At 41.9% G+C, this 15,445-nt stretch overlaps 2 protein-coding genes across 3 annotated transcripts; one reads left to right on the plus strand and one right to left on the minus strand.

The window, feature by feature from the left end:
- The first annotated feature begins 288 nt into the window (after nucleotides 1-288).
- On the plus strand, nucleotides 289-10,213 carry LOC311014948 (divergent protein kinase domain 1A-like). 2 transcript variants are annotated; one of them, XM_084011911.1, is made up of 5 exons: nucleotides 289-524; nucleotides 7,737-7,871; nucleotides 7,998-8,105; nucleotides 8,185-8,361; nucleotides 9,038-10,213. In XM_084011911.1, the coding sequence occupies exons 1-5, from the start codon at nucleotides 471-473 to the stop codon at nucleotides 9,848-9,850; spliced, it is 1,287 nt and encodes a 428-aa protein (XP_083868037.1). In that variant the 5' UTR covers nucleotides 289-470; the 3' UTR covers nucleotides 9,851-10,213. The 2 variants fall into 2 exon arrangements, with proteins under 2 accessions (XP_083868037.1, XP_083868036.1); XM_084011910.1 differs by lacking the exon at nucleotides 289-524 and adding an exon at nucleotides 2,465-2,639.
- A 140-nt stretch (nucleotides 10,214-10,353) lies between these two features.
- On the minus strand, nucleotides 10,354-14,880 carry LOC311014949 (large ribosomal subunit protein uL18). The gene is made up of 8 exons (XM_084011912.1): nucleotides 14,698-14,880; nucleotides 14,137-14,206; nucleotides 13,937-14,052; nucleotides 13,509-13,643; nucleotides 13,073-13,275; nucleotides 11,611-11,788; nucleotides 10,713-10,801; nucleotides 10,354-10,513 (listed from the first exon to the last, which is right to left on the minus strand). The coding sequence occupies exons 1-8, from the start codon at nucleotides 14,698-14,700 to the stop codon at nucleotides 10,414-10,416; spliced, it is 894 nt and encodes a 297-aa protein (XP_083868038.1). The 5' UTR covers nucleotides 14,701-14,880; the 3' UTR covers nucleotides 10,354-10,413.
- Between the last annotated feature and the right edge of the window lie 565 nt (nucleotides 14,881-15,445).

Consider the following 15,445-nt stretch of genomic DNA (forward strand, 5'->3'; position numbering starts at 1 on the left):
CCATGTGGTTCTCCCACACTTTTTAGAATTAGAAAATTAGAAATAGAAATAAAAGTAATTAAGTGTGTATTCCACCTAAACAAAGAAACAAAGAAAACAAACTTCACTTAAAGGCTCAAGATAGTTATCAGAGAAGCCCAAGCATACCATATAATATATGGCTATCGGCTGTATTATAATATGACTGTTACATGGTTACTGTTACCATCCAGCTGTAATTGGTCAAAACGCCCCAGAAGTGATCATGGCCAATATGAGCCTCACTTCGCTGCAGTCGACGGCGCAGCTCAGTCTGCTGCCGCGCGTCGCCGCATCCAAACGCACGTTCACGGCGCTGCCGACAGAATTAGTGATGTGTTATATTCGGGGGAAATGGCCAGGGTTAGTCCGAGAGGCGTTGCCTGCTGCCGCGTGAAGTCTGCGCCGAATTTCTCCCTTCAACGTCTTCTGTGAGATGTTCTTCATCTGCCATGGCAAGAGGTCTGTTTCCATGGGGGTTCTTCAGAAAGCCTCCGCACATCCAGGTAGGCTTCTGGGAAATCCCTTCTCGCTCCGGCGTCCAGCAGGGAATCTACCTCTACGCTGTGTGTGTGTGTGCGTGTGTGTCAGCTGTAGCCTGTCTGGCGGCGCCGGTGGATGCACGCGTCGATGCGACTCGTTACTATGACAGCCTGTTATCATTCGACCTTCACATTGCTTATGTTTTGGTGGTAATTTGCAGACATTGCTGTGTGGATCTCAGACTGAATCATAAAATCACTTGATGCTCGACGGCTCAACCATCCTCCTGATCCTCCTCGTTGCTGTAGCAACCACGTCCATGATACAGCGAGCTGGTAGTCCACAGTCACGAGGCTGTTCCCGAGGCTGCAAACTTTATTATCACCTTGCATTGAATCAGCAATCAGTTTCTTTAGTGAGGGAGAGATGCTTCAGCATTGGATTCACTGTTTCAAATCCCAGACCGGGGTGAGACACAGTGCTGCTGCCCTGGTTGTCCCCACATAGGAAGCTGTTGAACAATATGCAACACGTTTTGAGATAAGTCCACAGTGGCATTCCTAAAATTAAACTCTGCTGCCAGGGAAGGCCCTCAAGGGCATGTGGAGGTCTCACATTTATGATCCACAGAGTTAGATCTCTGACAGAGAGTCAACTTGGCAGACAGAAAGTCAACTTGGCTGACTGAAGTGTTCAAAGTGTCTCCCCGCGGCTGTGCCACCAGACTATTCTGACTGAATTGTTTGCCAATTGCATTGGTCTTCGAGACTTTCCGGACGTTTGCATATCATGTGCTAATTTCGGTTGAGCTCAGCCTCCTCTCAGCTGCTGCCGTGTGCTTCCTGACCCTTTGCATGTTAGAGACAAAAACTGCCAAGTGCAGTGAACAGAGGAGGAAACAGCCAGTCTCCAGGGACAGCCACCAGCATCGCTCCGTTTTCTAGGCCACCTCAGCCTTCCAGTGACAACTTAAGCAGTGTCACTCAGTGATCCTTGGAGAGAAGCTATTTCCACTGTAATACAATAGTCCCGCAGGCTGGAAATTATCGTCTTTTTTAGTCCTCAGATTCAGTTTGTTGTTTTTTTTATTTTTATATTTTACAAGTACAGACATTACAAAAGCACACAGCAAAAGTTTCCTGCTCACAGGTTCCATGCTTCACAGGCGATACATAGATCATTTGTGTCTCTTATGTCTTCATATCATACTGCAGAGTTCAAATGCACAGTTTTAAGGCAAAGTGTGTAAAAGTGCCAAATGGAAGCTTTAGTTTAATGCGTGATCTGATGCTGTGTAGTGACACCTATTGAGACAGATTTTTGTAACGTGGAAGTGGAGCTGAAAGGATATTTCTATCTATCTTCTATGGTGACATATTTCCAGTGAAACAGGCGGGACATAACGTTTGATTTGATCGTTGAAAAGCTGAGCTCATGACCTTCTGCAGCTCTGTGCAGAACCAAAGTTGCAGATAGATTGATGGATGGATGTCCTGATATTATTTGAATATTATTGTAATCTTCTATAGTTTAACCCACAGACCCCAGATGTAGTCCTTGTAATATCTTGGTGCTTTTTTTTCTATCATTCCAATATTTCATGAAGATGTGAATCAATGTATTCCTAATTCATTCATATCATTGTTTTCTGTTTTAATGAATGCTTTTTAAAAAATGTATTTGGGTTCTGGAGGATCCCAGTCAACAGCTGCCAAATCTGCTGATGCCGTTTTAATCGATGGAGCTACTAATTGAGTTCATGTTTGCCAGGGGTCCTAAATTACAGTCTCACATTATCTGGGGGGAGGAGCACTGTGAAGGAGGCAGGCACACATTTCCTCCAGTACTCTATTTTTGCTTCACACAATATGCAAATGAAATGTAACTTCCCTTTAAATGACAGATGTTTTTTTCCAGATTACATTCAAGCTAAACATGTCTCTTCAACCCTTTTAGATGACCTCTCTGGTCATATTATGCAGCTATTTAACAATATCTGCCAAAAAAATCTATTTCTTTGTATTTTTACATGTTTTCTTCCTGGAAAACCATGCTTACATCAGATAGTGTCAACCCATTTCAACCAATACTATCATGACATCCATCAATCTGCAACTACAGGACAGAGCTTGAAGGTGGTGAGTTCATGTTTTTAAGTGATCTTTGAACCTTTTGAGAGTAATGTTTGTGAAGATATTTTTGATTTGATGATGGTTTCCTGCATTAGATTATTCTTGTTTACACCAATTAGTATTCCTTGTATGTTTTACATGTTTATAGGATTAGGGTTAGAGTAACATATATTTAACAACATCATATGATTTCATATAAAATATGAATACAAATCCCCCAAAAATGTCCCCAAAGAAGAGCATTTCATCATTGAATGTTTTAAAAAGCTATGATGATGCCAAGCTCCTCTTTGAGTGAGTGTTGCACAAACTGCATGATTTTGACATTTTGTTGGCCCTGTTAGAACCTCTTCTGCATTTTAATTCCACATCGCAGAGACGAGAGAGAGAAAGCAGAAGATTTGGACAAAATCCAAATGGGCTAATCTCAGCAATGATTTGGAGGCTTTAGAAATACATCCCGGTCTTTATACGCTGAGATGATGCTGAACCAGACCAGATGAGCGAGCAAACGGTCTGCTCACCACTAGGGGGCGACTCTTCTGGTTGCAAAAGAAGTCTGATTGCATGGAGGTCAATGAGAAAATGACTCAACTTCTCCCTTAATTTATTATCTCAGTAAACATTGTAAACATGCTTTAATGGCGTCAATATCTATTTCCAGTCTTATTCAATACAACATGATGTTCATTTAGTAAATTAAGCTCCATTTAGAGTCAAATAGACCATGATGCTTTAGGGTGTAAATTCCAAGATGACAATGGCCGAAGAGCAGATATCCCACTTGTTGGTACGCATATGGGAGGGGGGGGGGGGGGGTCTCCCCATCCGTCTCCCCAGACAGGGAGTGCAGTCATCGCATTCATCATGACGGACAGAACACCTGCTGATAAAGTAATGTTCACATGTGTTAATGTCGCAGTATTGAGTCAGCATAGAAATGTGTGTGCGTGCGTGGGTGTGGGTGGAGGAGGTGGTGTGTGTGTGTGTGTGTGTGTGTGTGTGTGTGTGTGTGTGTGTGTGTGTGTGTGTGTGTGTGTTGCCTGCTGTCTGCACTGTGATGAGTCAGATCTCTGTAGTGTCTGTAGTGTCTGTACAGCATGGCATCCTTTTCTTCCTCTAGAGAGTCTGTGACAAGTGGAGAGGCATGCTGGACTGCTACTGGAGCATAACACTCTAAGGCGTTCCTTGTCTTCAACATTTTATGCAAATACTGAATGACTTGTTTGAAATATACATATATACAAATATGTATATATAGTCTGTGTTATCAGGCGCAGATATACAGTGTTATTCACTCCTTCGGCCCCGTCCATCTTTTGCTTCTCTGTTTCCACATCTTTCTCAGCTCTGCACAGCAGCCCATTAACCGGCAACCTCTGAGGAATAGCTTTATAATCATACATAATGGATGAATGTGTGCAGGCTGCAAAAACCAAGTGTCAGAACAGAAATGTGCGCTACTCCTGATCAGCTTTAATCTCCTCCCTGCCTCAGCAGTTCGACGTCAGTATCCGGTGCGGAACTTGTTTCTTTATTTGTGAGAGAACGTGAAAGGGTTAAAATGCTTTGAACACTCAGACTCTCTAACAGGTCTGCGGGTGGGTGGTAGACCAGGAGGGAGTTCAACCAGATCAAGGCAGACCGTTTCTTTCCACCCACCTCAGCACATGGCCACAGTTCCCAGTCAGTCTCTAATTAATAGCTGTCACAGCAGCCACAATCAATATCACCTCATTAGCCATGTTTGTGTAACTCTCTCCCTTCACAAAGGGTCAATACATAATCCCGGAGATAGAAATGCATTGGCCAGGTTGAAATGAAAGCCACAAAATTATCGATTAGAAAAAGGCCAACCATACATTTGTTTCCCCCCATAGAGTGTTATTTCCAAAATGCTTTTGCTGTTGATGCATTTCACGTACGGAAAATCAATATGAGGTACTGGCAGCACTTGTGTGGTCACTGCTGTTACATTTGCTGTCCGCCTGCATGGTCTGCTTTGTATGTAAACTGATCAATAAATAAAGCAGCAGAAATCACATTTATATAGCATGAGTTAAATAGCTTGTCACTGATAATCTGATCATTTACAATTTGTGTTTGTGAGATGATTTGTGTTTGTAGGCGCATTATCGGCATCTGTCATTTGGACATATTTTATTAACAACAAATAAAATTGACAATTCAATTCAAACATATTGAGGAGACTGTAAAGCAGTATGTTTGAAGTGTGCAAATATTAAATTAAGACCTAAAACTAGAAAACACACAGGAGGTGTGAGCAGAATCAAAGATGTCTGCAGTAATTATGACTGTACTCGTGATTATAGAAATGAGTTAAAATCACTCCAGTGCATCTCAAAATAGCCTGTGGAGTATTTTGATATGATATGACTCCAAATGTTGTTCCATCTGCTAGATGTGGAAATTGGTACACCAACTTTATATGGCGAGAACATGTCATTGTGTTTACAGCATGTGGCGCTGCCCCCAAGTGGCCAAATATAAATAAATTAATGCTTGTTTGAAGTTATTTTATCTTAAAATGATCTGATTAAGCCTAAAAATACAATCCTGTGTAACTACAGGCTGTTAACCCCTCACATTGTAAAATTATCAGAAATATTAAAGAAATAATAAATAAAATGTGACCTTGATTAGGTATTGGAGGATAAAGGATTGTATCATGGATTGCAATAAAAAAAACACTCACAATAAGTTGATCGTGGTGAAATTCCATTATCAATATAATATTATTGTAGCAGACAAGTGAAAAATAGAGTCTGATTATTCTTTTAAATACAGGATTCAAAAATATATTTTTTAATGTATGCTTTATTTATACAGGGAGACCTTATGATTTATGGTAATTGTATTTAAGATTATTTGATTATTATTTTCACACACAAAAAAAGTGATGTTTCTTAACTAAATGTAATGTGATTTCAGTACGTTTTGCTGACATGTTTAGAGGTTTAAGCATTTTTGTGGTTTATTTTGGCCAGGATAATCCTAAAATGAAATTGTCAAATCATCCCATGCCTAACTGATGTCCCCACTGGGAACTACTGCATGCCCTGGGTGGGGGCAATCGGCAGAAAAATATACTGACATGCTTTCTCCTCGATACAGGAGGATAACATGAGATTAAAAACCACTGCATGGAGAGACATTAGATCATAGTGACACTAGAGGCTTTCTAAAAGCTTGATTTCTGTATAATCCATGGGGCAAAAAGCAGAAAATTGATGTGGAGATCCATTAAGGACAGATACAAATGTAATCTCTTTGTCAATACTGAAATGAACATCACATCTTGCACTTCTAAATGTGCCCATTTTCCAAATGTGTGAGTGTATGGGAAAAGAGCAAGCTATTTTCTGTTAAACTGTAAAGTTGGGTCAGAAAGATCCCAGAGGAAGAAGAAGCACAGCTTTCTGTGTTACAGGAGGAAACGGCTGAAGGGGGCGGACAAAGATAGAGCTATCCCAATAAAGACAATTGGATCTGAAAGGGGCAGACGGTGGAAGCAGAGGGAGTCCATCACTGTCAAGTGCAAGAATCATTAATCATTCATTTGTAGGACTGCTAAAAACTCATGTTCTCCAATTGGAGGACTGCCAGTATTGATCTAAGCAGACTGTATTTATCAGCTGGGGGATTAGAATGAAAATCAAAAGGCGAGGTAATGAGGCTGGAGTCGAGCTAAATGTTCCACTGTCGCTGAGCCAGACCACAAACACCATTTACTGTTAATTACTGAGCACCTATTTTAGAGGCAAATGCATTAATGATGTACTCTGTGATACAACTTAGTTTGGAGCTCATTTATATTCCACTCACCGGTCTATTCCCAAACTTTCAGGCCAATTTGCTTTATTGTAAACAGAAATGAAAAGATTGCTGTTTTTTTGTTAGGTTGACAGAGCACGTACTGAGCACATCATTTCCATTCCATATATAAGGATGTTATGCCAGTCAAAGTGCTCTACTTTGTCAGGAAATGCAAGTTGGTGTCCTTTTATGAAAAATATTGTTTTTTGTGTGCAGTGTGGATGAGACCATAAATTCATGTTTACAATGTTTACTGAGATAATAAATCAAGAGAGAAGTAGTACTTGCATGCAATTACACATCTTTTTGTAAGCAGATGAGTCGCCCCCTGATGGTCAGCAGTGAGAATATAAGTTTAAGGCATTTCAGAATTGGTTTCACTTTTCAGCACCAGAGGTTGCCGCCTGACCTGACCTCAGCGATGTCACTGATGCGTGGTCGATGGCCGTGCACACCCCAAGCCAGTTTGCAAAAAGTCAGGATGTCCTTTGATGTCAGATGAGCATTGTGATATCAGAAAATAATAATGAGTCTTTTTAGCATTTTAATGTTCGATAAATGCCTCTTGTGGCCAGAATGAGTATTACAGCAATAAACACTACGACGTGATGAAGAAAGTTCCAAAATGATCTTGACAAACAGTTTTTTTCACCTTTTTCTAAGTCATAGACACGGGAGAGAAAAACATTCAAAAGATGTGACCGATTTTATTTTCTCATTTGCCTTAAGGGCCTCCGTAAAAAACGGAGCTAAAACAAGTGAATATAGGGCTTACATTGGTGGCCGAAGACAACGTGTGCTCATGTGTGCTCAATAATAAGTCAACTTTATAAGGATATTATATGTCAATATTCTCAAAAGTGTTGCTGTTATGTCCCCGTCCTGTATTGTCCAGACTTAACATAGCTTCTAAGAATATTCAGGCTAATACCACTGCTTAGTGGGAAGAAATGACTAATTTAATGGTATAAGGACACACTGTGCTCTCCACATGAAAGATGGGCCTGATGAACCGCCCTTGAACAACAAGCATGTCTCTCATCCTGTCATTAATCTCCATGTATGTCATCTGAAAAATCCATTTTATCAGGTTGGCCTCAGATCACCGCCAGTTTAATGCACTGAAACAGCCACACTGCAGATGATTTAATGAGCAAGAACGGGATGTCGTATTCCATTTCGAATGCTGATGACTTCATTGAATTAATTTTCAAGCTTTTTATGTGTCTAATCTTTAATATAATCTTTAAAATGTGTTTCCAACAGGCCAAATTCTCCTACCTACATATGAAGTACCTGTTCTTTTCCTGGCTGGCAGTGTTTGTGGGGAGCTGGATTGTGTATGTAGAGTACTCCTCCTACACAGAGCTGTGCCGTGGCCATGAATGCAAGAATTCAATAGTGAGTATGCATACCCAACCAGACATTGCGTACTACATACTGTATGTCCTACATTCTTGCCTCCTGGTGTTTTTATTCCAGTTCTCTTTGTGCAGTTTACCAAATGTTTCCATTTTTGTTCTTCAGTGTGACAAATACAGGAAAGGAGTCATTGACGGCTCGGCCTGCAGCAGCCTTTGTGAGAAGGACACTCTTTACCTGGGGAAATGCTTCACTGCCAAGCCCAAAAGCCAGGTCAGTCCTTTCGATTCTCCTCTCCAGTTTGCTTGAAGTGAATCCAGCTGGATCTTAGGCCTATGCTGTTTGATTTTAGGTGTACTCTGGGAGCTGGGGAGACCTGGAGGGAGTCATTAAGTGCCAGATGGAGGAGCCTCCTCATTATGATTTGGGAAGTGAGATGGAGCCCAGGAAGGAGGCTGCTGCCTTCAACAAGCCCACCAAGGGGACCTCGGTGGAAAAGTTCAGAGAGATGATCCTCAACCACCTAAAGGTCAGGCAGCCTCGTCATTGGTGTAAAAATAACTTTTTGTCATAGTTGCTCAAACTGTCACTATATTCCAACGATACATGAGACATAATCTGTGAGGCATTTGAAATACTTCCCCACAGCCAAAGAAAAACAACCAATCAAAGCTGAGGAGTCTCTCACGCAGCTGTTAATCACTGCTCGCGAAGGGAAACTCCGATCAAACTGGCAATGATGTTCAAATATGAATCAAACTTATGTTACTGCATAAATTCCTCTCTTTTTAGAAATGTATTTTAGTGTAAACCGGAAAAATACATTTTGATCCAATTGTTTTCAGCATGGCGGCAATAGAGGAACAGGTAATAGAGTAACCGAATCTTGATTCATATTTGATCAGCGCTGCCAGTTTGATTGGCTGCGTCCGATACTCCTCCTGGCTGTGATCGTTTTTTGGGGGCGTGGCGGAATCTCGCAAATGCCATTATGAGCACTAAGAGCAGGAAGTGGTACTTGATTTTTCTGACCTACTCTATGATGTCTCTCAGACTACAATTGAGATACATCAACAGTTAAAGCAAATATGACAAATGTTATTTTTAAGTTATCAACTGCAGCTTTAAACACTTGATGAAATCAAACCTAGCATTGAATCCGACTTAAAAGATCTAGTTTGTCTTAAAACTGTTTTGCTTTCCAGGCCAAAGTGGGGGATCAGACCAACCTTGCCGACCTGGCAACCCAAGTATTGTCTATTACAGATGCCAACAAAGACGGCCACATCTCGCTGCCAGAGGCTCGCTCCACGTGGGCTCTGCTGCAGCTCAACGAGTTCCTGTTGGCATTAGTCCTGCAAGACAGAGAGCACACGCCCAAGTTGCTGGGCTTCTGTGGAGACCTGTATGTGATGGAGAAGGTGCCACATTCTCCCCTGTACGGGATCAGCCTACCATGGATCATCGAGGTGTGGATTCCCGCCGGACTGCGCCGCAGCATGAACCAGTGGTTCACCCCCTCCTGGCCACACAAGGCCAAGATCTCCATCGGGCTGCTGGAACTGGTCGAGGACGTTTTCCACGGCACTTTCGGCAGCTTCCTAATGTGTGACGTGAGCGCCGGCAGCTTCGGCTACAATGATCGCCATGACCTGAAGGTGATGGACGCACGGTACATTGTTCCCGAAGCAATCTTCCAAGAAAACATCAGACAGCAACGCTGCGATGTGGACGAGGATTGTCTCTACGGGGCAGACTGCCTCACTTCCTGTGACCTCACCAAGCACCGCTGCACGCCCGAGGTCACCAGGCCAAATTTAGCCAAGGCCTGCGAGGCCCTGAAGGACTACATTCTGAGGGGCGCCCCATCTGATGTGAGGGAGGAGCTTGAGAAGCAGCTGTATGCTTGCATTGCACTGAAAGGTTCTGCTGAACAGATGGAAATTGAGCACTCACTGATTCTTAACAATCTCAAGACTTTACTATGGAAGAAAATCTCTCATACTAAAGACTCTTAACAGAGACGAGTTCAGAGGCACAATGGTCGAGTCCCGTCACTTTTTAAACATGGACCGTCTTTTCACAGTGGAATGACTCCTCACATATGAATATATTCACCTTGAGATGTGGAACAGAGTTTTCTCCTGAAGCAGGCTAAAAAGGGATTTCACTTTCATATTACATCATGAGTAAACTTTAATATTCTGGAGCAAATCACCAATTTTTGGAAATCATGACTATGGCAAATCAATAAATTTGACTTAACCGTAACATTGTGTGTGCTTGCTTTTACCCTTTGTGGTGCAGTCAAGATTGTGAGGACTTCACCTTTGAGTGCACTCAGACATGTCTAAAAGGTCAATGTCTGTTTGCAGAAATAATTTTCATGGCAACAAACCTATAAACCACACTGCCATTAAGTGGTTTAATTAAGACTTCTCTATGAAACAAAAAGGATCAAAAAGCCCTAAACTGCTAATAAAGCAACATTTTTATGAAAAAGCACACAAGAGGATTCAACTCTTTTTCGATAGATTTATTAGAACAAATTGCCACATGTGGAATGGAGCAGCCCAACACCTTAATCTGCCTCCTCCTGTTCCTGAGCCCGGAGGAAGCTGGCCTTCTTCTGGGCGACGCGGTCTTTCCTCTGGGCCAGAGAAAGCTTGGCACGGTTCCACCTAGGTCGACAAAACAAGCACAATTGCAAATGTTTTTTTTAAGTGTTTCAAGTCTTTGTACATATAGGCCTAACGTGCATGAAAAATGGTACTATACTCGTGTGCATTAGTTGCAGTATTCCCTCTGGACAGTCAAGAGTTCACAGACTTGTTTGATACCTTAGAATAAAAACAAATAATATTTGAACACGTTTCCCACCTCTTCTTCTTGACTTCTTTGGGAGGCTTCTTTTCATGGACTGGATTCTCACGAATGGAAGCATGAGCCTTTTTGTACATTTCCTCAATCTGGGGAAGAAGAAAAAATAAAAAATAAACGTGACCAGTTAAACTCATGTTCGGAAGTTCACATCACAATCTGATTCACAACTACAATTCATTCACTCACATTCTGAAGGACCAAAGAATTTGCTTCATATCCAAGTAAACATTTGTCATGTAGCTTCAAAATTGTGTTCATTTTACTCACTTTTTTTAATCATATAGTCATTTTCCAATTACCAAGCCCATATATGATGCATACATACGATTTCAAAATCTTGAACCAAGAATTTCTAATTCCTACTTGGATGATCACTAACTCCTGCTACTTTCCTGTCCCAGCAGCTTGTTTAGCTTTTGGCCCAAGACCCAAGAATCACTAATACCCTAAATAGTGCCATTCAATCCATTAGATCCTTTGAGGGAAATCTGATCCCGTTTGTGGATGGATCAGTCGCGAGTACATTTTAAGAGCAGCCTCATTACTTCACTGGGAGTAAAATGTTTACCGGCCTTAAGGTCATAAATATAAACTACTGGGACAAAAGAAGCCAGGGCTATGGCTGAATTACAGCTGGTTTTAATATCCAATATTTTAAAAAGAAATAAATGGGTACAAGATGCATCATCACACGCACTGGATGAAATCCAGATCAATCATTTAGTGCCTTTTATTTTCCTGAGTGAAGGCTGTGATCACACCGTGACTCAACTTTCTCACAAGGAATTATTAACTGATAGGTTGAAGCCATGAGACAAAATATCACATTTCTCGCCATCTACCACGTGGTGTCATACAGTGTTCACGGGCACGTTAAAGCATGAAGAGGACTTGCCGAATCAGGGGCAACTCCGTTCTTGATGAAGCGGGAGAACTGCTTCTTGTAGGCGTCCTCGTCCTCCTCCATCAGGTAGCTCATGTACTCGGACACGTTGACGCCCATGATGTGCTTGCGGTGAACCTCGGCGTTGAACTCCTTGCTCTCTGTGTCATAACCAGGGAAGCGCTTGGTGCTGGGAGGGGGGAAACAAACAAAAAGGTGACTCCCAGTGAAACATTCACATCACAGTATTCAGAGTAGTTGCTACATTATGAAAACAAGCACTGCATTTTGGTGTGTGGTGTTCCACAGCCATTATCTAGTCAGCTTCGCGTCACAACAGCTCATCGTGTTGTTCGTGTGGGTTGTCAAACTGTCGGCTGCTGTTTTCTTGCTTCCCCATGAATGCAAGTGAACTGTACAGACTATTTAGTGTCCATATGAGTTGTCTACCTCCACACGAGGCCAGGCGGTCACACCACATTGAAACTTCAATGTATTCAGTATTCTTTTTAATGCTAGTTGGAAATGGACTCCGCTATATGGATTTTTGTAATCAAACAACTGGCATTTGATTCACTTCTGAAACAGCCGAGTGAAAGCATGTTTTAGAATCATTTCCACGTCGTCACACATCAGATGCTAACTTTGGGTTTTAAGCACAATACCAGATATTTCATTCATTATAAACTGCACAGATGTAGCAAACACGTAAACAAGTAGACAACACGTGATGGTGGGCGAGGGGTGAGAATAGAGAATTCACAGGCCTCTTTACATGACAAGCAACTCAATACCCGAGCTCAAGCATTCAACCTGGGTTGGATCTGTTCATATGATGCCTATTCAAAGCCTCTTCAAGCATTTACTGTGAATTTGGGAAAGCCCATATTTAGATATTTCATGGATATTAAAAAAAAAGCGAGTAGATTAAACCAGCCATAGCTCAAAATCAAGGCAGTCCGAGTGAGCTGCCTTAAAATCACATCACATCACCTCACCGGTTTCCATGAGTTCATTTATGTGACTTTCCTCCCGCTTAATTTTGTGCACTTGAGTGCAATTTAGAACACAAAATCAACATGAAAAGATAATCCTATCGATAGGCTGCATAAATAAGCCCTTTTCACAAAATACTTTTTGCCTTATAGTATGAAAATCAATCAATAATGGCTCTGTTCTGTTCCAAGTGTTTAAATGAATCGTGATCATTTACACCCGAGTTTTTCCATACAATTATATCTAAATAAAAAAAACGTCTAGTCCCAACAATATCCAATTCAAAACAAACTAATTTACAGATATGGACTCAATTAGGTTCCAGACATTTTAGGACTTCAGCCATATTGCATTCAACGAGTCTCAAAAGAAAAACGTGCATCAGTCCAACCAAATGAAGTATTTTAGGAATTAAACCTAAACTATTCTCACATAGCATCCAGTACAACATGCCGTGTCAGGAAGTGGGACGTGTTACCTGTGTGGGATGGACAGTCCTCCATCCACAGCACCCTTCAGGGCACCGAAGACCTTGTTGCCTGTGGTGGTTCTAGCGAGCCCAGCATCCAGGTAGCAGGAGAAAGCGCCTGGCTGACCATCAATGCTCTCCACGTTGAACTCATCGCCTGTCACCTCCACCTGGCCTTCGTAAACCTTATCCAGGCCGAACTTGTTCAGCAACTGAGGACAGGAAATTCATTCAAGATCAACCCCTAAACCCGCAGCCAACTTTTAATTTCCACAACTTTCAAATGATAAACTTCTCTCTTTGGCTAATTACTTGACTTCCCAATGACCCCAATTACAGTCAAGAACTTAAGTCAATTTTGAAAAAGTTGACCTGGATGAAACAAAAAGGCCTTTGAACATTAATACTCAGATTTGGAGTGAATATGAAACAAGTGTATACGTACTCTACGAGCCAGCAGCAGACCAGTGCAGTAGGACGCTGCGTAGTTGGTCAAACCAACGGTGACCCCATATTTCGGCAGCTCGTGTGAGTAGGCGGCACACACGATCATGTCACCCTCGATCTTGGCATAGGCAATCTGCAATGCAATCACATGCAATCGTCAGTTTGGAGCACATTGATATGGACTGGAACAAGCATTTACTACCGACACTGCTGTACACAAGTGTGTATTTATTTTACTCCATACATTTTGAAGCAGCTTGTATTGAAGAAATGTTGCAGCATTCATTATATGGTCAGAAAATGTCATTTAGACTTTCACAGATTCAGCCTAATGTATTGTAGGCCATATTCATATGTCTCGTCAGTTTTAAAGTCATTATCGGGTAAAACCTGATCCCTGTGCCTTCAGGTATAAACTGTCCTCACCTGGCAGCAGACGTCCCTGTTAGAGAAGCGGACAATCATGCGGTACTTGGGTGTGTTGTACTTGTTTTTATCTTGTACAACCAGGCGCTTGCGAGCAAAGAAGTCAGTCTTTCCCTCTGGAAGAATCACACACAGACACACAATCATGTAACTATGATCAAAGCATCAAGAGGCAGCATGACTGTCAGACGGAGTCTTACCTCTCCTCCTCCTGAACTTGACCTGGTATCTCTTGAAGTAGGCCTTGTTCTTCACCACTTTAACAAAACCCTGCGAGAGGAAGTGCACCAACTTAGCATCAGGGAGCAAACATACAGTTTAAAATGCTAACTTCAGGTTAGTTTACTGTGTTGCTGCAGCACTTTGGACTGTCACTGTCACCGTTAGCGCTGGCTAACATTAGCCAATGGGCCAATGCAAGTGAACGACGAGTTAGCATAGATGCTACGCCGGGTTGACGACAAGCAAACAGGCTATTAGGAAGCCATATGGAATGGACATTCTGGGCAGGTAAACTTAGGGACTCACTGGTCGCATGCTTAGTAAAATATAACAGTAAAATATTCCACCTGGACACGTAAGCATTGAGTTTGTGAGCGTAGCCATTAGGCCACGTTTAAGTGGAGCGGGGTAAGCATTAGCAGGACTCAATCTATCTTCATCTGAACATCCTCAGCATGTTTTTAAATGTCTGACCCCACACAGCACATAACGGATGTCTTAGGTACACATGTAGACACATATTGGGGCGGATTACAAACCATTTTGCAGTCTTTTTGTCTCCTTAAGAAGGAGCCCGGAGCCAAAGACTGAGACTTGACTCCGCTGCACTGGAAAAAGGAAGAACTCGATGCGCATGCTCAGTAAATAGCGTGTCACAGGATGAGCCGCAGAGACGCCATGCTGCAGAGGTTTCACCACTCTGCCCCCTATCGAGCTGGGGCGGCCATTCACACGACACTTCTGCCCTTATTCCACCAGGAAACAAGGCTAGGTGAAACCTGGCTGGACCTGTGTGCTCAGTGTACCTACTTGCAGATCACATGACATGGGTAAGTTACATTTGAGTTAAATGTAACAAGACTAACAGTTTGTACTCATATCTCAAGATGTTTGATTTCAAAGATATTATTATGAAGCAAATTACACTGATCATATGGTGGTTCATTCATTAGTCAGTATTTTAGCCATAACGTGAAAGATGGAGATGAGCCTACACAGCTGAATGCATTTCTTGTTTTTTTATTGGAGCATGTGTGTTAAAAGAATACATATTATTGATATGTAACAATATAGTAGGATGTTTCTTTTGTAAAAAAAAAAACGATGACGTGGACAAAGCTACTAAGCTATCACGTAAACATGCAAAACCGGTGCACTCTTTAGCTTTTCATATTCTGTGTGGTCTCGACATGTGCTTCTCCAGCTTTGCCTTTCTTACTTACTTACTTACTTACTTGCTTGCATGCTTGCTTGCTTACTTACTTACTTACTTACTTACTTACTTAC

This window comes from Eutrigla gurnardus (assembly GCF_963514095.1).
Source record: "Eutrigla gurnardus genome assembly, chromosome: 6".
Lineage (NCBI taxonomy): Eukaryota > Metazoa > Chordata > Actinopteri > Perciformes > Triglidae > Eutrigla > Eutrigla gurnardus.